Source organism: Magnolia sinica, chromosome 1 (genome assembly GCF_029962835.1).
Source record: "Magnolia sinica isolate HGM2019 chromosome 1, MsV1, whole genome shotgun sequence".
Taxonomy (NCBI): Eukaryota; Viridiplantae; Streptophyta; class Magnoliopsida; order Magnoliales; family Magnoliaceae; genus Magnolia; species Magnolia sinica.
The window spans coordinates 135,213,491-135,240,820 of record NC_080573.1 but is presented as its reverse complement, the minus strand read 5'-3'; the positions used below and the strand labels follow the sequence as shown (position 1 = coordinate 135,240,820).

The window sequence follows — 27,330 nt, the reverse complement described above, 5'->3', positions numbered from 1 at the left end:
ATCTTAGGTGGACCATGCTACAAGAAAAAGTGATTATTAAACTCTCATTGTTAAAACTTCCCATGGTCCGTTACAAGCTTTTCCATGCATATGTTATAAGGTCGAACAAAACTGGATGAATGAAAGATCAAAGATTTAACTTATCTAGAACTTTTGTAGCTTACAAAAAGCTTTTAACCATTATTCATTACTTTTTTTCACCGGGGACCCACGGACATTGCTTGTGTCAAAAAAAAGGAGCTTGTGCCGCTAACGGTTTGGATCTTACCTGTTACGAACGGTAATGTAATGAACGGTGCAGATTCCACTTCAAGAGATTTCCTGGCACCTGTAACTTTTTATAATTAGGAAGCCTCCGCCTTTCTTTCCTCTTGGTGCCTACAGACGGTATCGCCCGCGTCGTCTCTCACTCCAGGCAAGTGGATTGCGTGGAGCCACATCTTTGGTCTGTTGACGTCACCAAGTTTAGTGGCCCCAGCCTAACGTATATGTTATAACCATACCGTTCATTCATTTTGCGTGATCATTCAAGGCTGTCACAAAAAATTAGGTAGATCCAAAGCTCAAGTGAACCATGGCACAGAAAGCCTGAACATTTACCGTTGAAATTTTCTTGGGGATTCAACAGTAAGTATCATTGCCCCCACTGTTTTTTGTGGTGTGGTCCACTTTAGCTTTGGATCTGCTTCATTTTTTAAATAATATTTTAAAATGATCTCAAAAAATAGATGGACAGTGTGGATATAACACATACATCATGGTGCAGGGCACATAACTCGGCCACGTCAACACACCACGGTTGCACACCAGGCAATCCGTTTCCTCCCTCTCTCACCGTTCCGTGTGCAGCCCATATCCCACTCTTCCTCCATTGCTCGCACCACGCTTGACGTGGTCTCTATGTAAACTGCATCCCCTCTCTCTCTCTCTCTCTCTCTCTCTCTCTCTCTCTCTCGCCCATGCATGGCGCATCCCCATGTATCTATGCCTTAAGCATAAGCCCTTGGCATTTTGTTCAGTTTGGAGCATGCATTGTTGCATTGCTCGTACAAGGTGCATGTATTTTCAATGACAATACGTAAAAGCCTGTTGCATGTAAAGGTGCAAATGTCTCGGGTTCATCCAATGGGTTTTTGAACCCAACTTGAGTCCGGCCCTAGACCCCTTAAAATCGACTTTTGACCCTGACCCAATTTATAAATTGGCTCGATATCTACCAACCAAAATATGATCATGAACTTGACCAAATCTAGGCCCTTAAATTTTTAATTATATTTTGACTCTAGGTTTGCTAGAACATGCAAGGAACATTGAAACAGGATTTGTTAGGACATAAGCCATTGGATGGGGGCTCCTTTTTTTTTTTTACCCAAATCATGAATTGTGGTCACATTGGGTGTGATACCCAAAAAGCTTTCAGATGCAATTATTTCATACATTTATTTATTCAAAAATCATTGATACCATCCATACTCAAAAGTCAAAAAGCAAAATGATCAAAGAGTTGAATATTTCCTTTCCAAAGGTAAGGCTATCATGAGGATGTCGTTTGGTTAGTGACCCCAACACCATCCAATTAGCGGGTGTCAAAGCTTTATGGGCCCACCATGATGCATGTACTTTTATCTATGTTGTTCATCTATTTTTTCTGCTCATTGTGTTTTATCTAAGTTTGTCCATCCATTTTACTAGGTCATTTTAAGGCATGAACTCAAAAATGGAGTAGATCCGAATATCAAGTGGACCACATCACATAAAACTGTGGGAATTGAATTATTATCATTGAGAACTTTTTGGGGGCATTTAAGTTTTGGATCAAATTGATATTTGTGTTTTTTCTTCATCTAGGTTTGTGTGACCTTATCAATAAGTTAGATGGCAAATAAATGCAACCATGGGCCTTGGGAAATTTTTAACTATGGACATTCAATCCCTAATGATTTCTTATAGTGTGGTTGACTTGAGATTTGGATTTGCCTCATCTTTGAGCTCTGAGCTAGAAAATTAATGAACAGAGTGGATAAAACACACATCAAGGTGGGCCAATGGAGCTTTGACATCAGCTAGCTAGCTAGTGTTGGGGTCACCACTTAAAACTGGGACGACCCATAATGTAAACTGTTTGGATTATTGAAAGATAACTCCATATTTAAAGGCTAAGTCCTCCCTTTTTGTTTTGTGTAGCAACGCATGCTGATGTATTCTAGCAAATCCCTTTTGGACTTTCCCGTGTCTCCATGACAGAGAGTCCATGAATGCATGACTCTATTTCTGGCTGTAGCTACCATGCATTCTTGATGAGGCCGGGTTTGTCGTTTGTCACAAGCTAGGAACTTACCATGCTGTGTACTGAGTTTGTATGCGTGGGCCTATGATTGTTTCATCCAAGCCATTGATCTGAAGGTAGGCATTATGGATGGACCTTGCCAAAAACTCAAGAAATGGTCAAACACCGAATGGCATGCAAATACATGGTCAGCTAAAATGCAGTGACAATCAACACTCAATGAATAAAAAACCAAAGATTTTGCCGTTAGAATCTTCCTATCTGCCGATTATTTTTTCCAGGGCACAATCCATCTATGACGGGAGATTAGATTAATGGCTTGGATAAAACAACCATTGCCTACACACCCACGGCTACAAAGGAGGTGCACAACAGGGAAGCTCTCTATTGGTTACAAACATAAATACTCACTGTTCATAGATGACTTTTAACCTGTAAACATCATTGTCAAATACAATTTAAACTTGAACTTTAAAATTCTCGCAAACTTCGGGGCTCGCTTGAATGCAACAATACAAAAGGGTTTTTCCACTTGCTTGTTTGGTTGAGTTGTCCAAAATCAATTTCAGCTTTTCAATGAGTGTGGGATCAGACATTATTTGTGACAATGCATCTAAACACCCAACGCAAACTTACAACTTAATGCAAGACAACACTTTAAACAATAAATGTCCAATTGCATAATGCACCAAAAGCTTTTGGAGTTCATTTGATTTAAAGCTACATACAAATTTGTATCAAACCCTGCTATATTCTCTTTAAACCCAACTCACCAAGCTAAATCAAACTTTTACCAGATCTACATATTAAAGGCTTGGGCCTGGGGTTAAAATATCGTAAGCCAAATTATTAGATAGGTTAGCTTTGATGATCCTTTTAAACCCAACTCTGTAAGAACTCTATTTAGTGGGCCTCACTGATCAACGGTCTAGATTGTTATATAGTTGGACTGGATGATTGAGTAGACCAGTAGGCCCCACTTCAGGTGATGCGCTGCGCAGTCTATCTGTGCAGCTCTGCGTACTAGGGCTGGAATGCTATAGCTGTCTTACGCAGACAGCAGTTTGAGTTGAACTAGGATGCTACAACGTGGAGCATGGGAGAGAGAGTTGTGATGGGTTTCAAACTCCCTCTCCATAGACTCTATAAAAGAGAGTTGGGTCCCCAATCCTACACCACAGCAAAAATTCGAGTCCCATCTACTGATTTACAGAAAAGGTGTGAAGGAGAGGAAGATTCTAAGCTCTAAAGGAACTCTGGTATTCTGGTGTTCTTATCCGGCTTCCATGGCGGCGTCTCAGCTAGGTAAGCTATCTGAACCCCTGATCGCCATGTCCCATGCACAGACAGATCCGTGGGCCTATTCCGCATATAGATTAAGTCTCACAGTTGGTATCAGAGCGATCTGTGCATAGGCATAGATGATCACATCCAGCCACATCTGATCACATCAGGAATTTACGAATTCCTGAAACAGTTGTGATCAGGGATTTTCGAATCCTTGAATCCTGAAATGTTCAGATTAGGGATTTGAATTTCGAAAACCCTGAAACTAGTTTTTTTTTTTAAATTGCAATTTCGATTTTCAATTAGGGTTTTTTCAGATTTGAATTCCCAAATTATAAAATATTAGGGATTTCGAATTCAAATCCTCAGATCCAGAATTTAATTAGGGATTTTCGAATCCTTAAATTCAGAAATCAGTTAGATTAGGGATTTCAGATCTACAACCCTAAATCCAGTTTCTATTAGGGATTTAGATTCGAATCCCCAAATCCAAATTCTGCAATTAGGGTTTTTCCATTAAAACCCCTAAATACAATCATCGCATATTAGGGATTTTCGAATCCCTGAATTTAGAAATCCAGTATTGAGGATTTCGAATCCCAAATACTCATCTAATTAGGGATTTCGTTCTCAAATCCCCATATACCACAATTGGGGATTTTAGATTACTGATTCCAGAATTCAGATTCGAAACCGAAAAACCCAAAATTGGGGATTTTATACCCACCTGTGTCTTCAATGGAGGCGGTCATGGATTACAGCACCACTGTCGGCCATGTAACCCACCATCAGGGAAGACCGGACGTCCGACCGGCTGCGAATCCATCTGCAGAGAAGGAGAAATCTCCCTCTCCCTTCAGTAGCCGCCCCTAGTAGGTCGAAAACAGCGTAATTTCTTCTCGAATCAGCGTCGTGGATGATGGCGTGACGAGATCTTCCATAAACTTCGGAAAATCTCACGAAAGGAAAATTTTTTTTTCCTTCCCTTAGTCGATCGCTGCTCGGACGAAACCGACCTCTTAGGAAGTCGGGTGTCTGATTGCTGCTCGGTCGAAACCGACCTTATAGGTAGTCGGGTCAGTGGACCCGATTACATACAGCGTCTGATACATTCTGCGGACCTACACTGACAACCGGCCCATTGCACATCTGGGCCATCTGATTTATATCTCATGTCTTGTAGCAGGCACATTGTACACATATAAAGTTTTTTTTTTATGTGGTATGCATCATTGATGTACCATGACCATTTTAGCTAAGGGTTCAATTTTTGGACCATTCTAATTGAGTCGTATGTCAACACACATCTAATTAGTGTGAACAATTTACCATGAGGAATTAATCTTATGCATTCTCTTGATAGGTAATGCAAATAGTAACCTATATTTGACAAATATTTAGTATATGGGCTGATCCATCCATGTTGTAGACACCCATGAATGAATCCACACATCCAGTTGTTTAAAGGTTAATGTTTCTTATCTATCATGTAAATGTAATGTACTAGATTTGCTTTACTCATTCAGTGTGAACTGACGATAGGTAGTCCTGATTCGGCCCTATAGTTGGCCCATCACCCATCTTTAAGTATTGATATGGACCGTTGGAATATAAGGTGTGAAACCTATTTATATATTTCACTTTGAAGAATTCCAAAAGGTCAGTATCAACTAACTTATGGACCGCATCGGACTAATTAAGAAATAATCCATAGAGAGGCAGGATTATAATAGCAATCTTGCAGTCTATATTTGTAGTTTTGGATTCGGTTGTGTTAGCCACCATAGTGACCTCAATCGATGAACATTCTATAAGTACAAACTTGTAACATTGGGATAAGCGAATTGTATACAGTTGCATTCATGTTTTCATGCGTACGGTAATGAAAATATAGATGATTATCGTATGGCAGTCGAGTGAACGGGTGGAGTAAATGGTGTAGGTAATGTAAAGCTGAAAGACTCATCTCACCCACAGGTGTTGAGTGTCTTAGATTTACATCACTGACATCACTTAGCTTCATATTTAGGAGGATTACTAACATGTTGTCATTATCACCCATAGGAGGAATGATGATGATGTAACAGATTCTCACTAGGATGAGATGGTTGGGCCCATCGTCATCCTGGATGATTCAGTTGATGCCTCCCTTAGCAACTGAATCAGTTATCTTTGCCTGATATTTTGTTTACTAAACTGTTTTGTGAAATAATGAACTAATGTGAGTATATGTGTATCTCTTATATTTTAGTCTCAATTCCAACTAATACGCATCAAGTCCCTGCCTTAAATGGGTCAATTATACTCAATGGAAGAACGCCATTGAAGTTGTACTGGGCTGTCTTCAATTAGATCTTGCCCTGATAACACCAGAACCGCCAAAGCCATCTGATAATACCACTGAAGCTGAATATAATAGATGGGTTGCATGGTTTAGATCAAATGATACATGCCTGAAAGTCATTAAATATTCAATTTCTGAATCGATGAAGGGTGTCATGCCTGAAACAGATAAGGCCAAAGTTTTCCTCATTGAAATGGGAAAACGATTCAAGAAATCTAATAAATCTGAAGTAGGCATTCTTCTGAATAAATTGACTCGCTCGTCTTACGATGGAAAAGGCAACATCCGTGAATACATTGTAGAGCAGATCGAAGTTGTTTCTAAGATTCATGCTCTAGGGCTTGAACTCACTGATGATCAATTGGTTCATTTGATCATGAACAACCTACCTCCCCAATTCGGCACGTTCCTAGTAAACTATAACACTCTGAAGGACATGTGGACATTGGATGAATTCATCACTCAGTGCGTCCAAGAAGAAGATAGGATCAGACAGATGATAAAAGTTCAAAATGTTAATATGGTGACTTCAGGACAAGGGCATGGGCAGGGGAATAAAGGTAGAAGGAAGAGGAAACAAGGTTCTAATAATGGATTCTCTAGTCCTCCATCTGGAAACCATGAGAATCAATCTGGAAATGGATCTAAACGCAAACGGGTTAAAAGCAAACCGTGCTTCTTTTGTAAAAAGACGGGTCATCTAAAGAAAGACTGCGAAGGTTTTAAGGATTGGCTCATAAAGAAAGGTAATCATTCTGTTCTTGTCTGTTTTGAATCTAATCTGACCGATGTGTCAGCGGATTCCTGGTGGATAGATTCAGGAACTACTATTCACATATGTACTTCTATGCATGAATTACTACAGGCCAGGCCACCAACTGATGTGGAGCGCTCAGTATACGTAGGTAATGGTATTAAAGTTGACGTGGAGGCAATAGGAGTCTATAGGCTTAAGTTGAAGTCTGGTCATTTTTTGAATTTAGTTAATACATTCTGTGTGCCGTCTATAAGGCGCAATTTAGTTTCAATTTCCTGTTTGGATAAGTTGGGATATTCGTTCCACTTTGGAAATAAAAATTCTAGTATTTACTTTAATTCGATTAAAGTTGAAACCGGCTCTTTAGTAAACAACTTATACCAGTTAGACTTGATTGCCTTTCACGTCTATAATATTAATACCTTGCATGGAAATGTAGTGGGATCCAAGCGAAGACTAGACTATGAGAATTCCTCCATGTTGTAGCACAGGCGGCTATGCCATATATCTCGTGAGAGATTAGACAGGCTTGTGCGAGAAGGAATTTTGCATTCTCTAGACTTCTCTGACTATAAAGTATGCATTGATTGCATAAAAGGAAAACAGACTAGAACGAGAAAGAAAGGTGCAACCAGGAGTGTAGATCTATTAGAGGTTATACATACAGATATCTGTGGACCATTCCCTACAGCCTCATGGAGTGGCCACAAATATTTCATTACCTTTATAGATGACTACTCTCGCTTTGGGTACCTATACCTTATCAGTGAGAAATCAGATGCCCTGGATGCTTTTAAAATCTATAAAGCCGAGGTTGAAAATCAACTCGATAAGAGAATTAAAGTTGTCAGATCTGACCGTGGTGGTGAATACTATGGCAAATATGACGAATCAGGACGCAATCCAGGGCCATTCGCTAAATACCTACAGGATTGTGACATTATTGCTCAGTACACTATGCCTGGTACTCCAGAGCAGAATGGAGTTGCTGAGAGACGTAATCGCACCCTTATGGATATGGTGCGAAGTATGGTCAGCAATTCTACATTACTAGAATCTCTATGGGGTGATGCGATCAAAACCGCAGTTCATATATTAAACAGGGTTCCCAGCAAAGCAGTAAGCAAAACTCCTTTTGAGTTGTGGAATGGGAGAAAACCAAGTCTCCGATATCTACATGTTTGGGGTTGTTCTGCTGAGGCCAAAATTTATAACCCGCATGAAAAGAAGCTTGATCCTAGAACCATAAGTTGTTTCTTCATTGGATACCCAGAAAGATCAAAATGTTATCGATTCTACTGTCCTTCCCACTCCATCAGGATTGTTGAGACTGAGAATGCCAGATTCATTGAGGACACTGAAAACAGTGGGAGCACGAACATAAGAAATTTTGTATTTGAGGAACAAAGGACTGTGACTCCTGTCATAGTCAATCCAGATCACGTGGACATTAATGATGCAGTCGATTCTGCAGTCACTGCAGAGCACCACGTAGAACCTCATATACAAACCACTGATGAGGAAAATCAAGATCAGACCCAACAAGCTGAACCATTAAGAAGATCTGAAAGAGAGAGAAGGCCTGTAAATCGAGACGATTACATCGTATACTTACAGGAACACGACTTTGACATAGGGGTGGAAAAGGATCCTGAATCCTTTACATAAATCAAACAAAGTGTTGATCCTTCTCGTTGGTTTAATGCCATGAAAGATGAGTTGAAATCCATGCAGGACAATAAAGTATGGGATCTTGTAGAGTTACCCACTGGAATAAGGCCGATTGGTTATAAATGGATATTTAAAACCAAACGGGACTCCAAAGGTAATGTCAAACGATATAAAGCCAGACTTGTTGCCAAGGGTTTTAACCAACGTGAGGGCATTGACTTCAAGGAGACTTTCTCACCCGTATCAAAGAAAGACTCATTCAGGATCATAATGGCTCTTGTAGCTCATATGGATTTAGAGTTACATCAGATGGATGTAAAGACTGCATTTCTCAATGGAGATCTAAATGAGAATGTGTACATGTTGCAGCCCGAAGGTTTTGTAGCTACTGGCGCAGAACATTTGGTTTGCAAACTTAAGAAGTCCATCTATGGGTTGAAACAGGCATCGCGGCAGTGGTACCTTAAGTTTCATGAAGTAATTTCTTCATATGGCTTTGTAGAAAACACTGCAGATGAATGCATCTACATTAAAACCAGTGGGAGTAAGTTCGTTATGATGATTTTGTATGTTGATGACATTCTGTTAGCTAGCAGTGATACTAGGATGTTGAGCGACACCAAGAAATTTTTATCTCAAAAGTTTGAAATGAAAGACCTTGGTGAAGCTTCTTACGTCATTGGCATTGAGATTCGCCGTGACAGAACACTTGGACTGCTCAGCTTGTCACAGAGGACCTATATTGCTAGGGTACTCGAAAGGTATGGCATGCAAAATTGTGCTTCAGGAAAGTCGCCCATTGTGAAGGGCGACAAATTTGGTTTATTTCAGTGTCCAAAGAATGATTTAGAAAAGAATCGAATGAAAGAATTTCTGTACGCATCAGTAGTAGGGAGCATCATGTATGCTCAAGTCTGTACGCGACCGGACATTGCCTTTGTCACTGGAATGTTGGGAAGATATCTATCTAATCCAGGAATGCAACATTGGATAGCTGTAAATAAAGTATTACGGTATCTTCAGAGAACAAAAGACTTCGGACTCACATACAGAAGGTCTGATCAGTTGGAGTTGATCGGATATTTAGATGCAGACTTCGCAGGCTGCGTCGATACTAAGAAGTCTACTTCAGGATACATTTTCATGATAGTGGGAGGAGCTGTGTCGTGGAAAAGCGTGAAACAATCTACCACAGCCTCATCTACTATGGAAGCTAAATTTATTGCTTGCCATGAGGCATCTAATCAGGCACTATGGTTACAGAGTTTCTTCTCAAGTTTGCAGGTACTGGAGCATATCCCGAAACCGTTGAGAATATTTTGCGATAATTCGGCTGCTATTTCCTTCTCTAGTAACAACAAGCATTCGTCAAGGTCGAGGCATATCGACATCAAGTATCTTATTGTAAAGGAAAGAGTTCAGAATCATCAAGTGTCCGTGGAATTCATTGGCACTAAGCAGATGATTGCAGATCCGCTCATTAAAGGGCTCCCTATCACGCTATTTCAGGAGCATGTAATATCCATGGGAGTCATTGATCCCACAGATGTTTTCAGTTAGTGGGAGTTGAACGTACTTTGATTTTCACAGACACTTAGAGATCTCGTTTTATACAGTTTGTTTGGATGATTTTGATATAAAGATTTATTTCTGCTTATTTATATATATGCGCAAATTTTGAATAAGTGGAACTACAGTTGTGTCTCGTTAGAGACATGAAAAAGCTTCAGGACCTCTTAAGGATAAGCACATATTATCACACTAAAGTATGTAATCCTTATACCACATTTTCTAGTTCGTGATCTATGTCGTTAATATTGAAAGTATTTGTGATCGCGCTTAGACTCACTTCGCCTAAATTAAATGTTGTGATGACTACCGCGTTTCGATACTGACTGTTTTGATGGACCAGATTGAATAACATTACTCATATTGTCCAACTGTTTTCATTGGTTAACCATTCAGATTTTTTCTTAAAATATCAAAACTTGTTTACAAAATTATTATATATATGACTATCATTGACATTGCTCAATGAGGCCCAAGTGGGAGAATGTAAGAACTCTATTTAGTGGGCCTCACTGATCAACAGTCTAGATTGTTATACAGTTGGATTGGATGATTGAGTAGACCAGTGGGCCCCACTTCATGTGATGCGCTGCGCAGTCTATCTGTGTAGCTCTGCGTACTAGGGCTGGAATGCTATAGCTGTCTTACGCAGACAGCAGTTTGAGTTGAACTACGATGCTACAACTTGGAGCATGGGAGAGAGAGTTGTGATGGGTTTCAAACTCCCTCTCCACAGACTCTATAAAAGAGAGCTGGGTCCCCAATCCTACATCACAGCAAAAATTCGAGTCTCATCTACTGATTTGCAGAAAGGGTGTGAAGGAGAGGAAGATCCTAAGCTCTAAAGGAACTCTGGTATTCTGGTGTTCTTATTCGGCTTCCATGGCGGCGTCTCAGCTAGGTAAGCTATCTGAATCCCTGATCGCCATGTCCCATGCACAGACAGATCCGTGGGCATATTCCGCATATAAATTAAGTCCCACAAACTCAACCCATTTGCACCTTATTTTGCACCATAAATAGTGCACGCCAGCCTTCCTAATTAAGGCTTTAGGTTTCTACATGCACAATACTTTAGGAGGGAAAATATCGACCTTATGTGAAGTTTTCACACATGGCCCATGCAGAGCTAGTGATAGCCTAAAATCCAGACATCAATTGTCAATAGCTATTAGTATTGACATGCATGACAAGTGACTTTTGTGATCCAATATGGCCCAGTGAAAAAACACCAAATTAATATTTCGGATGTATGCCCAAGTATAAAAGATGAAAGTATTATGAAATCTTTGAGGTGATTTGTGGGTCCCATATATGATAAGCCCATATTACAGCTTTTCTTTATCTTATATCAAACGCTATAAATTTATCGTGTAAACTTAGCTATTAATAATTCACGTCCTTAAAATCCAAAATTCACGATTGGCAGAGCATGCACAAATGCACCAGGCTGCGGCTCAAAAGCAATATTGATAATTGTGCAAGGTTATAACCAGACTATTCGCTTACAACTGGTCCATAAATGATGGCAGTCCCATGACCGTCAAGTGAGTATCCACCCATCACAAAATTCCCAAAATTCCCACGTGACGTGAGCTGGTTTGCATGAGAATATCTCATGCAACCATTTGATCGTTCCACTTCCACCGTTGCTGGGCTGAACAAAATGACAGTTGCTTCTTGCTACTGAGCATCTTTAATATCAATGTTTTGGCGCAGGTGCTAATCCTAAAATTAAAAAAATGATAGGTCCACATTTTTATCTTTATTCTCATGAATCTTTTCTTCTGCCGTTGCCAATAGTCACTATTCAATATCTGTACTTGTGGATGAGATCTAGACCCTCCATCTATCAGGGTAAGTCCTGGATACGGCTATTCTTGAAATTCACAACGATCGGGTGCCTGCAGTGGGCACTTTGAAGAATTCCAACCTATAATCAGACATTCAACGAGAAAAAGTACTTCATGCGATAGCTGGTATCACCTACTCCGCCTTGCCAATTTCACTGCCTGACAATTTCTCAGGAGATTTTCAAGATATCACGCTGCTTTTCTCATGATATTATGGGCTAAAATTTCCATGAAGGTAAAATACTTAAAAATATTTATTGTAAATCAATAATTGATTTAAAATTTAAAAATACAGTTGTAAAATGATTTTTTACCCAAAAATTTCCTCAAAGCTGCTATTTACGAAAGCATGATGAGTAACCACTTGGCGAAGGTAAACAGATTTATTTACCATTATTTTTTTAGAAGACAGTGATATATTGAAAAGGCTCAAAATTAAAAAAGGAATTAAGAGCTATTCTCAGTGCACACGTATGTGCGATAAAGCCTTGTACGCGCTACACATGTGACCGTATGTGATCTGATTAATCCATCAGGTTAGCCATAATATTGGAAAGAGGTGAATGAGTTCAAAAAACTTCATCCATAAATTATTTTTTCCAAATTGTAGGCCAGATGACTGGTGGGTCAATATGATTCTTGGGCTAGCGAATCAATATAATGGTTCCACTCTAATGGACGGATTGGATCTTGAACCTATCAAGACATGCCCAGGCACATGTGCTGTATATATGAGTTTTACTGAACATGCGTGGGCTTTAGTAGGGGGTGCACGAACGGAGCTAGCTCGGTTAGTTCGCTCGACTCGACTCAAAAAAGCTCAATTGAACTCGGCTCAAAGTTGAGTTCGAGCTAAGTCGAGCTGATTTTTTGAGCTCAAAAATTAGTTCAAGCCGAGTTCAAGTAGGCCCTAGCTCAATTCAACTCGGATGGAACCAGTACAGTGACTCGGCTACTTTGCCATTGATGTTGCTCACCAAGTGTTTGATAAAATGACTTAACGAAGTGTCGTTGGTGACAAAGAAGGTATGTACATGAAACAAATACCTTTTTTCTCTTTTTTCTTCTTCTTTTTTTTTTTTCTTTTTGTTTTTATGTTGCTTAGAAGGTGTTTGATAAAATACCTGTAAAATCATTGCTTCTGTTTCATATACAAAGGGATTTTGAAGGTGCAATCCAGGTGTTTTTGGAAATGCTGCAATGGTTGACTCAACTCGATCTTGGCTCGAACTCAGCTCAAACTGGCCCGAGCTGCTGACCGAACCGAGCCGAGCTGGCCAGTCAGGCTTGAGGACCGAGTTGAGGTTAGCTAGTGGCCGAGCCGAGTCAAGCTGAGGCTAGCTCGACTCGTTTTGACTCGATGTATGCCCCTAGGCTTTAGCAATACCAAATTTTAAAAGATCCGTTGTATGATAACCAGCAGGGGTTTCAATGGGCTTGAAAAATATGAAATCAGGCCAAGACCTATCCAGCCCTAATAACTAGGCTGCTGCCTATAACGTTTGATTTGTATGCACTCAAAAATTGCACACGTGGTATATTAAATCAAGTAAAGTTGATTAAATTGAGGAGTCCTCTTTAGATTCAGTCTAATAGATTGGTTGAACAATCGTAGCCTTTGATTCGTGGAAATAAGACAGTTGGATATTTTTGCATTTTTAACCGTCCAATAAATGTCCCTCAATCCGATAATACAATAAGCTTAATTTTAAGTTCATGATACATCTACACCGAGTCCCATAATTTGGACGATTTGGCTTGACTACTTATATGCCATGTATGCACTTTTACAGTAAGTTCTAAATGTCTTAAGTGTCAACTATTCCTCTACGGAAGTATCTAACATATTCTGAAGGTGACGTATGACTTTTATCCACACCGTTCATCCATTTTTGTGGTATCATTTTATGCTACAAGGTAGATCCAAGGCTCAAGTGGACCACATCATGGGAAGCAGTGGTGCTAACGATGCTTATCATTGAGTCCTTAAGGCTGACTATGATGTTTATTTGCCATTCAACCTATTCAGGTCATATAGATATAAATGATGGGAATCACAAGTATCAGCTTGATCAAAACTTTTGTAGCCCCCGGGTAAGTTCTCAACAGTAGGAGTTTAATCCTCACTGCACAGTCAACTCGAGCCAAGTAGCTATCTCATTTTTTTAAAATCATAAAATATAATGATACAGCAAAATGGATGGACGGTGTGAATAAATGCCATACATTATGGTGGTCCGTCAGAGCTCCAGCTTGCCCCAAGTTTGCGACATGCCGGCTTAGCACTGCGTCCACTACACGTATTAGAGTGGGTGGATCTTTGATTGCAGGGCACACTATAATGTATGTGTCTTTAAAATCACACTTCCATACATTTCTCCTTGTTATTTTGGGGCATGAGTCCAAAAACCAAGCAGATCCAAATTTAAGGCAGATTATGTCATGGAAACAAAAATGATTGTGATTGAAAGCTTCCCCCGGCCAACCAAAGTTTTGAATCAAACTGATATTTGTGTGGTCTATTCCCTTATGATCTTCTCATTAGGTTGGATGGTAAATAAACATTTTGGTGACCCCATGTGGTTTTTAATGGCAGACATTTAATCATACTGTTTCTTGTTACGTAATCAACTTGAGATTTGGATCTACTAAATTTTTAGACTCATGCCCTGAAATGAACGGACGAAATAGATGGACAATGTAGATTTAAAACACATTCATCAAATGGGGCCACACTGAGAGATCCGCCCACCTCAGTGGATCCCACGTATGCACCGAAGCCTCGCCCCAAATGCCCATTGTATCCTGTCAGGCAGGGGCTCTGTTGGGCCCACCTGATGTATGTGTTTTATCTATGCCGCCCATCCACTTTAGCAGATCATTTTAGAGCATGATACCAAAAATTACCCAGATCCAATCATCAAGTTGACCACAAAGAGGGAATTGAACGCCCGCCATTAAAAACTTCTTGAGCACCACATAAGTTTTGAATTAAGGTGATATTTATGTTTTCCCTTCATCCAATATTGTGCCCACGTGTTAGCATTGAATTAGAATTTTCTTTTTCAAAAAAAAAAAAAAAAAATGTACAAGGTGGGACTAACTTAGATTAATGGATTAGATCTATTGACAGCATATATGTAGTGTGTACACGAGCTTCATTGCACACGTGGCTAAGCAAAATTCTTTTAACTTCTTTGTATCATGGACTCATAGTCATTTTGATTTCCCACACTACATAATGGCAAATTAATCATTTTATTCTCAATATTAGGTTCAGAAGCATGCTTTTGTAAATAAAAACCTTTATATATATATATATATATATATATATATATATATATATATATATATATATATATATATATATATATAAAATTAGCAGTTGTGAGGATTTTTGGAGTAAAAATCCAAATGATTTACTTCAACTGTTACATTTATTTTTATTTAAAAATCTAATAGAAGTGCAGAGATCTTCAGAATATCATGAATATTATCACGATAATATCATTTTATCATATTTTTACGCTATATTTGGATGGTTTCATACACCTACGTTGGATACCATTAGAGATGTATATGAGTCGAATCAAGCCGAGCTTGGCACAACTTGACTCGGCTCGGCCACTAGTTGACCTTAGCTCGAACTCGGCTCAGCTTAGTCCTTGAGCTTAATTGGGCAAGTTGGCTTAATTTGGTTAGCAACTCAGGCTAGTTCAAACTAAGTTCGAGCTAAGATCAAACCTGTGCGTCATTTTCACAAGCACATGGAGTATACCTTCAATTTCTTACTATATGTAAAACAACATAGGCTGTTTATAGGTATTTCATCAAACACCTTGTATGCAACGTCAAAATCAAGGACGAATAATATTTGTTTCATATACATATCTTCCTTGCCACCCATGGACACTAAGTTGAGTCATTTCATCAAACACTTGGTAAACAACATCAATATCAAAGTAACCAAGTCCTTGAACTGGTTTGGTCCAAGTTCAATTTGAGTTGGAGTTCGATCTGAGTTGAGTCGAGCCCAAGTAAGCTTGAACTTAGTTTGAAATTTTTTCGAGCTCAAAAAATCAACCCAACTTAGCTTGAGCTCAATTTTAAATTGATCTTTTTCGAGTCGAGCAGGCTAACCAAGCTAACTTGGTTTGCGTACAACCCTGGATACGGTAACTATGCGGAGTTGACAGGTCTCAAGCTTGACTCAGCTCAACACCACTCGATTTGAGCAACTCGCCAGGCATTCTTTTGAAGAAAAGGCAACGACGGGGTTTTAAGCCCATGACCTCAACCTCGCATAGCATTATCTTTGCATTATTTTTATATTTTATAAAATATAATTATTAAAAATATTTATAAATAATATTATTACAATTTTAAATAACAAATCAAGTCAAGAAATTACTCGTTCGAGTCTTCGGGTCAACCCGACCGTTGAGTTGATTCGAATTTTCAAGTTTTTAATTTATGATTTGGACAGATTGTCTTATACTATGGGACGTGTGCAATGTCTACTTAACTTAGAAGTGCCTGGCGTATCATCCATCACTTTCTGCCAAGGAGAACTATTTGATACTCTGGCATATGACGCTGACACTGGGCACTCGGAAATTGAGCGTGTCTTAAGTTAACTCGTTGATCTCACTAATTTCTCGAAATTGCTGTAGCCACGTGTATTCCCAAAATGAGATTTATTGAAGAATACTAACCTTTGATTCGTAGAACTGGTTTGTTGAAATGGGACCATTGTATATTTTCCGATTTTAGCCGTCCAATAATTCTCCACCGATCTGATAGTCATGTAATCAAATAAGCTTGATTTATGGATAATGCCGATTTGAATTAATTTTTTTTCTTAGTAGGCAATTTCTAGGCGACTGTGCATCATCCATCATTCTCTGCTAAAGTATCAAAGTTTTTCCCTCCTCGTTTGTTTCTAGGCAGGGATTGTCCCCCTTTGCCATGAGATGACATTAATGCCATGCTTTGTTGATAATACGGTGGCATATTGAATGGATATACTCACCATCATTTGAAATTAATGAGAATAAGACACATGTGTTATATTTAAACTGTTCATTTGTTTTGTAACCTCATTTTAGGGCATAGGCCTAAAAATGAGGTAGATCCAAAACTTCTATGGCACTAAAGAAGTTTTCAACAGTAAGTATTCAATCCCCATTGCTTTCTATGGTGGGGTTCACTTGAGCCTTAGATTTACCTGATTTTTTGGCCCATGCTCTAAAATAATCTCGATAAATGGGTGGACAGTGTGGATATAGCCCACACATCATGGTGGGACCTACACAACTTGCTAACATTGAGTGATATTAGCACAGGACCATTACAATTCCATTTAATGTTATTCAAAGCTTTTCCATTTTTCTCAAACACGGAGTGTCATTGGCACAAGACCAGATGAATCCCATCCCACCCAATCCCTTCTAATTCCACCGCCCAAACACGCCCTTAAATTACAAAAATATCCCAACGAATGAATCGTACCATGCCCGACGGACCCGGATTTCCTGCCAAAGGCGCCTGAAGTTCCTGGGCAACGATGCTAAGTGGGGGCACTTCAATGTATGTGATAAATCCATTCCTCCCATCCATTTTCCGAGATCATTTAAGGACGTTCTGTAAAAAATAAGGAGGATACAAAACTCAAGCGGGTCACGCGAAGACTGGGGAAAGAAATTCCTACCGTTGAAATCTTCCTGGAATCCATCTTAATGTTTATATTCTATCCAAACTGTTTATAAGGTCATTCCAAATGGGATGAAGTGAAAAACCTAAAAATATAGCTGATAAAAAACTTTTACCGCCATAAGAATGCTTCAATGGTGCTCACTGAATTCCCACTATTTCCTCTCGTGTGGTCCACTTGATAGTTGGATACACCTAATTTTTTATCACACGTTCTGAAATGATCTAGTAAAACGGATGGACGGGGTGGATTTCTAAGAAACATCTCAGTAGGCCCCAACCAGCATCCTTGCGAAGGAACTTCCTGCGGAAGGCTTTCACAGGAAGTCCGCGTCCATGCCCGACCGCCTGGTGTGTAGACCACCGGCTTTGTTGGGTCTCACCTGGATAGATCAAACCACAGGCAGCTTTCAGATTGTAAGATCACAGCCGCTGGTCTTGCTGCCTTTTAGTTGAATGTGGACAGGTGTCGTCTATTTGCAAAATGTGGGAGCTATCAGGGGCATGGACCATCATAAGCCGCACCTAGTAGACCTTATCTATAGTCCTCGTTTGTAAAAACTAACCATGCCATTGGGTTACGTGAATTCTCTAGGGCCTTCTGCATAGGTGTGGCCATGGTTCACTAATCTAGACCGTTGTCTTTTGTGTCCGTTCTGTGGATGGACCATGCCATAGTAATCTTCTCAATGCTTTTACAAGGATACCAACATCTTAAAGTAGTATGATTAAGATTTCCACGTTGAACTTACCCTTATTGTTGGGTGCGGCCTTACCGTAAACAACCTTATTATTTCTTTGTGGATCTGGATTTTGTGCATGTTGGTTGATCTGAACTGTTTGATGAACAAATCCATAATCATTAAAATTGAATTGGCCTTACTGTTGTAGTCCGGTCCCCTTATTGTTCTAAGGGCCCATTTGGCCGGGTGGATTGGAAGGGATTGAATGGTATTAGGGTGGATGGCATGGATTTCTAGGTAATGATGGTGTTGTCAGTGGATTGTCTTGAGATCCATGGGATTGCTATATCCAGTCCTTTTGGCACGCCCTGCCAATCCCGGGATTAAACCTTCCCATCCCTTCTAATCCCTTGAACCAAATAGGTCCCAGGCAAATTTGAATGAATTTGGGTGGATTGGACGGGATTTAAAGGTAATGATAGTGTTGTCAGTGGATTGTCTTAAGATCTATGGGATTGGGATCAGATCACTGACTTTGTTTGGGACGCCGGCCAATCCCGGAATTTAACTTCCAATCCCTTCCAATACCATCCAGTCCCTTTCAATCCGACCGGCTAAACAGGCCTTAATTGAATTTTATATTGTAGTCCTAAACCTTGCAAAAGCTAAAAACTTTGCTCGGATTAGAGTTTCTCGTATACACATTTTCCAACTTCCAAGCATCTCCACACGTCTAGGGCTGTCTCAAAGGCCAACAGTTCTGCATAGATTTCTTTCAAACAAGGTACCAGTGATCTAACCCATTGATCGTATCTTTTCCATGGTATGTAATTTGGATTTTCAACTTCAAAATTTTCTTCATCAGATAATTTTGTTTGATTAGGCATGTAAAAAGCCCCATCAATAAACTCAATCATATCTTCAGTCTCAAGAAGAGAATTAAATTAGGTTTTTCAAAGAAGAAAATTGGTAGAGTTTAGTTTCAACGGTACATGGTTACTAATACCGACTGCAGCAAAGGGAAACAACTATTCCATTCTAATAGATGATGCAACACCATGATTTCTTTACGAGGTGAAGAAGGGTTTTAATTGCAATGAAGTTATAAGTGCCAACATAAAACTGTTCTGACATTGCATTAATTGGAGTGTGTGTGTGTGTGAAAGATGAGGTGCCGTGCTCTCAATTAATATTGAGGAGGGTAGGGTGAGACTGCTTCACCCAGTAAGATATGGCCGTGACCAGGGCCCACCTTGATGTATGTATTCTATATCACACTATCCACTCATTTTGCCAGCTCACTTTAAGGGCATGAGCCCGTAAATGAAGCAGATCAAAATCCCATGTGGACCACACTATTTGAAATAGTGCCAATTGAACGGTCACTATTAAAAACTTTAAGGGCCGACCTTAACATCCATAATAGTGCTTATTTTCTATTCAACTTGTTAATAAGGTTACCAGGGCTCAGAAGAAATGAATAAACAAATATCAGTTTGAGACTTTTAATGGTGGATCATCACTATTTAATGTGGTGTGGTTTATCTAAAATTTATATCTACCTTAAATTTTTTGGATCATGCATTAAAATGAGCTGACAAAACTAATGGTGGCGTGGATATATAATACATGCATTAAGTTGGACCTCACAATCAGGGCTGCATCGTGTTGGGTGAGGACGGGCCACACCTAATATGCACCGTAGATTTTTCCCCCCATTAACATGGACGGTTCTAATCATTGCATCATTAGAGCTCAAATTGGGCAACATCCTTTCTGGCCGCAGAGACAAAACAGCATAGCTCCAACAATTCCTTTTTCAGAGGGTCTCGACTCGGATCCGGTAGACCACGATAACAGTCCACATAGCGTATAACTTTCAACCTTTCATGTTCGTATGACATCTAATCCGTCCAATAGTTTGGCACCAAATCAGTATTTACATACGCAAAAATCATCCCAATCCGCACATTAAATGGACCACACTTATATTTTGCTATTTATCAATGAATATATATTTTTAATTTTGTAGTCCATCTAGAAAGTAGATGGATCTGATATTTTTCAATAGGTGATCTCGTGGTTGGGGAACCTACTGGAAGGTTTGGATTTTGCATTCTCTTAATATATTGAAAGTAATCTAATTGGTGGACCATAACTTTTGGTCCAGCCGGTTGGGCTTGAGAATGAAAAATGTCGCAAGAAGTCCCGCGCAACGGAACGCCCACCGAAAATATCGGTTCGCGGGTTTACACCAAAATTTCGGTCGCGATTCACGTTGGAGACAACAGTCTTCGTACGTGCGAACCGCGACCGCAGTCTTTGTACGTGTGCCTCGGGTTCTCTGTTGAAAAAGGGGAAAAGGGCGTAGGTTCTGTATGCTCTAGTAGATTCAGATCTCGAAGCGTAGCCGCTTTTCTCATTTCTCTCCTCACCGAGACAGAAAAAGGAGAAAAGAAAAGAAAAAGAGGAAAATGAAGAAAATAAGATTTTCCATTGCCGCGCCTTCAAGATCTGGATTGATGACCTAGGGTTCGTGGAAGTGTTTTGAAGTCCTCCTCAGTACTTACTTCAGTCTCCAGCTGCAGGTCTGGATTATTTTTATTTTTATTTTTTTTCTGTTTTTAGGCTTTTTATTTGGCGTGAAAAATCGGAATTCAAGCATTTTTTTAAGGTATCGTTTGGATTTATGAAATGAAATTCACTGATCCTTCAAAATGCGTCTGTAAGCGCGTAGAAAACGGTGGAAGATGCTTTTAAGCCGTCTGTAAGAGCGATTTAAGGTTGAAACCACCCCCCACGCCACCCCCCCTTTTTTTTTCTATCTGAAGCTTCGGAAATTCCAGCATTTTTAGTTGTACAGGGTTTTGAAAATGAAAACGCTCGGGATATTTAAAACGCTGCCGAAATGTGGGAAGGCAATGCCTTCGATCGCCTGGAGTAGCGATTTATTGTTTTGATGTTTTTTTTTTTCCTGTTACGGAAGATCCTGTAATGCATGCATTTTCCATTTTTTCTAGGGTTTTTGAACGAAAATCGTCCGAAACTTCAAAATGCCCCAGAAAACCCCTTTCCTCTGTGTAAAATCGCGAAAGAAATGCTTGGATTTGGAGCTTTAGATCTTCTGAAGTAGCGATTCTGGTGTTTGAAACCTAGAATATACTGATTTCAAGCATTCACGTTCAGGAGATCTTAGAAAGAGGCTGGCTATGGTTTCCAAGCTTCTGGTAATGCTCCGGAGCTTCGAGCTTTGAAGCATTGATGAACAGGAAAAAAGGAAAGGAAAAAAACCGCTAAAAACAAGTGGAAGGAAAAGAAAAGGCAATAAAATGATCGGAAATTTATTGCAATTATAGGTTTCGGGGAAGATCAAACCAGTCCGCAGGACTTGCAGCTAGGATCTCCCATTTGGAAAGGCGGTGATCCGCGGACTCGGATACTAGTTTTAGGATTTGAATTTCGAACTAACTAATATCTTTTCGATTTCATAGGTGTTTGTGTCTTTGGATCTGAGCTTGATGGTAGAAACTCTATTCCTTTGCTGCTGCAGAAGGGCCTCAGAAGTGCTTGAGGTCTCTCTCTCTCTCTCTCACACACACACACACACACACACACACACACACACACACACATATTTTACAGCACTTAATAAGGTTTTTAGATGGAAGATTTATAGGGTTTGATACTTTAGTTTACAGTTCTCTCTCTCTCTCTCTCTCTCTCTCTCTCTCTCTCTCTCTGTTTTTTATTTTTTTATTTTTTTAGTTTCAGGAGATCTCATGATGTTTTGGTGGAGGCGCTTGCTTTTGTTCTCCTTTCTGACCCTTTGAATCTACTACACGCCAAAGGTTTAGAGTTTCATGTTTGGGACTTGTTGCTTCTGCTTCAATGTGAAGGTTTAGTGGTTTCTAGATCTTGAAGCAGCAATGAAGCTGTGACTTTCTCTTGTTTTCCATTTCTATGGTTGAGGATCTGTGACCCGGGTTTTTCTTTTTCCATAATCTAGGTTTGGAAAATAGGTTTATGAGTGTTCCAAGGCTTCTGATTTCTTGCGTCCTTGTTCTCTGCAAGCCGCGAAATTGACAGAAATCCATTAGATCAACAGGTTTCTGTTTCCAGTTCCCAAATTATTTGGAAAGCCAGATCTTTTTCTTGGTCTAGGAGTTACAACGGCTCTGTTGACCAAATCCCTAACTTATAGGGTTGGGAAGTTTCAAAGTAAGCTTCCACTGTTCCTTCAACGTTCAAAATCCCGTTTCTGCTACTTCTTTTAGCATCTCTATTCTTAGATTCAAGAAAATGCAGCGACCTCCCCCTTCAGAAGATTTCCGTCTGAAAGAGACTGCACCCCACCTTGGTGGAGGCTGGGCTGCTGGCGACAAGCTCACTAGCACCTATGATCTGGTCGAGCAGATGCAATATCTGTACGTCCGTGTTGTCAAAGCCAAAGACCTCCCAGCAAAAGATGTCACCGGTAGCTGTGACCCTTATGTGGAAGTGAAGCTTGGGAATTACAAGGGCACGACCCGCCACTTTGAAAAGAAGACGAATCCCGAGTGGAACCAGGTTTTTGCTTTCTCGAAGGACCGAATCCAATCTTCTGTCGTTGAGGTTGCGGTGAAGGATAAGGATATGGTGAAGGATGATTTAATTGGGTTCGTTGTTTTCGATCTCAATGAAGTCCCCAAGCGTGTCCCCCCGGATAGCCCACTAGCACCACAGTGGTACAGACTGGAAGATCGGAAGGGGGATAAGGTTAAAGGGGAGCTCATGTTAGCCGTTTGGATGGGCACCCAGGCAGATGAAGCATTTCCTGAAGCATGGCATTCCGATGCTGCAGCTGTTCACAGTGAAGGCCTTGCAAACATTAGGTCGAAAGTATATCTCTCTCCCAAGCTTTGGTATGTTCGGGTTAATGTTATCGAAGCTCAGGATTTGCAACCGAGTGATAAGGGCAGGTTCCCAGAAGTCTTTGTTAAGGCTATTCTTGGCAATCAGGCACTGAGAACTAGGATTTCTCAGAGCAGGACAATCAATCCCATGTGGAATGAGGATTTGATGTTTGTAGCAGCAGAACCATTTGAAGAGCACTTGATTTTGAGTGTGGAAGATAGGGTGGGAGCCAACAAGGATGAGGTTCTGGGGAAGGCTGTGATTCCTTTGCAGAATGTGCAGAGAAGGCTGGACTATAAACCTGTGAATACTAGGTGGTTTAATCTTGAGAAGCACGTCATCGTGGATGGTGAGCAGAAGAAGAAGGAGAAGTTTGCCAGTAGGATCCATTTGAGGATCTGTTTGGAGGGTGGGTATCATGTCTTGGATGAATCTACACATTATAGCAGTGATCTTCGGCCGACGGCAAAGCAGTTGTGGAAGCCGAGCATTGGGGTTCTGGAAGTGGGTATTTTGACTGCTCAGGGCTTGTTGCCTATGAAGACGAAGGACGGGCGGGGGACCACAGATGCTTATTGCGTGGCAAAATATGGGCAGAAGTGGGTTCGGACTAGGACAATTATCGACAATTTTACTCCTAAGTGGAATGAGCAATACACTTGGGAGGTATTTGATCCATGTACTGTGATTACTATCGGGGTGTTTGATAACTGTCATTTGCAGGGAGGAGATAAGGGGGCAGGGGCAAAAGATTCCAGAATTGGGAAGGTGAGGATTCGGCTCTCGACACTTGAAACTGATCGGGTCTATACCCACTCATATCCGCTGCTGGTACTGCATCCTTCAGGAGTGAAGAAGATGGGAGAAGTGCAGTTGGCTGTTAGGTTCACATGCTCATCTTTGCTTAACATGCTGCACATCTATTCACAGCCATTGCTGCCGAAAATGCATTACCTTCATCCACTGACGGTTACTCAGCTCGATAGCTTGAGGCACCAGGCCACACAGATAGTATCGATGAGGTTGAGCCGCGCTGAGCCACCGCTGAGGAAAGAAGTTGTCGAGTACATGTTAGATGTGGATTCTCATATGTGGAGTATGCGAAGAAGCAAAGCTAACTTCTTCCGGATTATGGGTGTCTTGAGTGGGTTGATTGCGGTCGGGAAATGGTTTGATCAGATTTGTAACTGGAGGAACTCTTTGACGACAATCCTGATTCATGTACTTTTCATAATACTTGTTTTGTACCCTGAACTGATACTACCGACGATATTTCTATACCTGTTCTTGATTGGGGTCTGGTACTACCGGTGGAGGCCTAGGCAGCCTCCTCACATGGACACTCGGCTATCTCATGCTGATACTGTTCATCCTGATGAATTGGATGAGGAATTTGATACTTTCCCAACTTCTCGGCCTGCAGATATTGTGAGGATGAGATATGATCGCTTGAGAAGCATCGCGGGAAGGATACAGACAGTGGTTGGTGACCTGGCAACGCAGGGGGAGAGGTTGCAGTCTCTGCTGAGCTGGCGAGACCCAAGAGCGACAGCCCTGTTTGTGATTTTCTGTTTGATTGCTGCCATTGTGCTCTATGTCACGCCATTCCAAGTGGTGGCCCTCGTCGCCGGCTTTTACGTGTTGAGGCATCCGAGGTTCCGTCACAAGCTTCCTTCAGCACCCCTCAACTTCTTCAGGAGGCTGCCTGCAAGAACAGACAGCTTGTTGTGAAAAGAGCATATGCAATTCGTGATGGGTTTGTGCCGTTTCTTATCGTGTATTGTTGGTTTCCCATCAGCTCTGCGTACAATCAGCCTGTGTAGCAGCTTTCTGTTTGATTTCTAGTCTGCGGCTCCAGTTGGGTCCTGGTCAGATGCATAATTCTCGCGAGTCTCATCCGTACACTGGTAGCAATTTGCGAATCTGTGTTTGCTTTATGTTATTGTTAGATATCTGATACTCGTGAATTGATTTCTTTATTTTCAGTGCATTTGATTTTCAAATCACAACGATTCACATCTTGGTTAATAGCAGTAGCTCTGAAATCTGGTAAAGACCAGCAGAGGAGATTGGATTTCGATTGAATTCTCCCACAAGAACTGGAAATTTACAGAGCTCTTTTCAGAACCCAAATGTCGCAAAACTCCAATCAGGTATAGAACATATCATATTCTCCATTTCCTGCATTTCTGTCACTGTAGGATCTTTTATTGCTAGTATTAGTAGGCAGGTGGCTTTTGGGTTGTTGAACAACAATTCTATTTCTTTTTCTTCCTTATTGCATGCTACCTGGGTTAGGAACCGGGTAGACTCATGCCTCAGTGGTAGATTCACAAGAGTTTCAACATGAGGTCATGGGTTTGAGTACCCATTGTGGTGAAATCCTACTGTGGTGTGAGTGCGTGGATGTGTGTGGGGTGTACCGACACCACAGGAAACAGTTGGGCTGGAGGGCCTGCCATTAGTTTTGTGAGCGTTGTGTTTTTGTCATTCAAACCATTTGTTTTGTATGGCCTTATTGGGATAAAAGAATTACCCAAAAGTCAAGATATTCCAAAACTCAGGTGGGCTATACCTCAATTTAGAGGTTTAAGGTATATATATATATTTTTTCCCCAGCTGAGTGTTGAATGGGCCTGGTTTTTGGGATCTAGGCCAGAGAAGGGGTGGTGTACCTGATGGACGGTGTGGATTTCATGCACGTTTGTTCATTTGCCCCACATTAGAAAAGTAAACCCAATAGGTGCCCACGAATGGTTCACAAGATTTTTCCTTTATTTAATATGTGCCTGAGAAAATCATGTCTTGCTGTCTGCCATACATGCTTTTTTAATCAACGCTATTTTAATAATTGAGCAATGGAGTCCGACAGTGATCCTGGGGAGGGGTGAGGATGTGTTTTGGTATTTTAAATAGTTTCCAAACAGAACCCTGGTAAACGTGTTCAGTGAAATCATCTGGATTCTGGACAGCCCATTAATTTGGAACCCAACAGAGACGACGTGGGAAAGCCACACTGATAACAGGAGATCCTAACCTTCCGGACATTGGGCCACTTTCTTTAGAACCCTCGATTTTCCAAGGGCGTTTATGGTTGCCCACTCAAAACTATTGTTTATGTACATAGGCTATGGAGGTGGATCCTAGCGAATCATTATCATATTGTTACTGACCTTCGTTAGTTGTATGTCATCCAAATCACCCATTTTGTAGGCAGATAGCATGTGGACGGATCCTGAAACCTATATGAAAATTTCATGGTGGCCCATGAAATGGCGATCTGAACCTAATCTACAGTGCTGATCGATGATTGGACTGTCCATGTTTTTAAAATACGGGTGCACTTAAAAAGCAGTCCCATGGAGGTTAGATAAATTTACTTGCCGTACCTACTCGAGTGGGGTGAGACTCTTCTTTTGATTGGTCATGGAGGGCGCCTACCTTAGTAGACAAAGGGTGGCCCGCTGCCAATTTCAACCAATCAAAGCCAAGTGGGCTGCCCTTTTTTGTTCTTAGTAAGATTGGCATTTTCTCATGATGGAACAGAGAGCTGCATTGCTTTATGTTTGGTCTTCATGTGCTCTTTCTGCTGCACCCTAGATCTATAACTGCCTAAATGCCAGCTGGTTAGTTTGATTTGTCATTAGCCTTTGATTAACCCCAATAATTAGGTTTTCACAATTTCGTGTAGGTTCGGAAAGGGGGCACGAGTTGCCTGCAGCCCGGGCTACCCGTGCTTCTGCGGTCACAAGCTATGCGGGCCCACTGAGATGTCTGTAAGAAATCCACCCCGTCCATCAGTTTCTCCAGCTCATGTTGGGACATGATCTCAAAAATGAGCCAGATCCAAAGCTTAAGTGGACCGCACTACAGAAAACAGCGGGGATAGAAAGAATGCCTAGCGTCAACACCTTTATGGGAACACAGAAGGTTTGGATCAGGCTAATACTTGTCCTTACAGTTCATCCCAGTTAGAATGTCCTTATGAACCATTTGGATGGAATATAAATGCCATGGTGGGCTCTGGGGGCGGTTTCAGCGGTTCGCATTTCTATCCCCACTATTTCCTGCGGTGTCGTCCGCTTTAAGTTTTGAATCTGGCTCATTTTTGGGATCGTGTCCAACATGAGCTGGAGAAACTCATGGACGGGGTGGATTCCTCATGGGCATCTCGGTGGGCCCCATGTAGCTTCGGACCGGCAGTAACTTTGTGCGTGTAAGGTCGCAGGCAACTCGCGTCCTTGGGAAAAGGGTTTAGTGGTGCGGCAGCTGTA

General features: G+C 40.8%; 1 protein-coding gene across 1 annotated transcript; it reads left to right on the top strand.

Moving 5' to 3' along the window:
- The first annotated feature begins 22,206 nt into the window (after window positions 1-22,206).
- Window positions 22,207-25,035, top strand: LOC131219105 (FT-interacting protein 3). Its single transcript, XM_058214107.1, has one exon. It carries the CDS (start codon window positions 22,463-22,465, stop codon window positions 24,785-24,787), a length of 2,325 nt encoding a protein of 774 aa, XP_058070090.1. The 5' UTR covers window positions 22,207-22,462; the 3' UTR covers window positions 24,788-25,035.
- The last annotated feature ends 2,295 nt before the right edge of the window (window positions 25,036-27,330 follow it).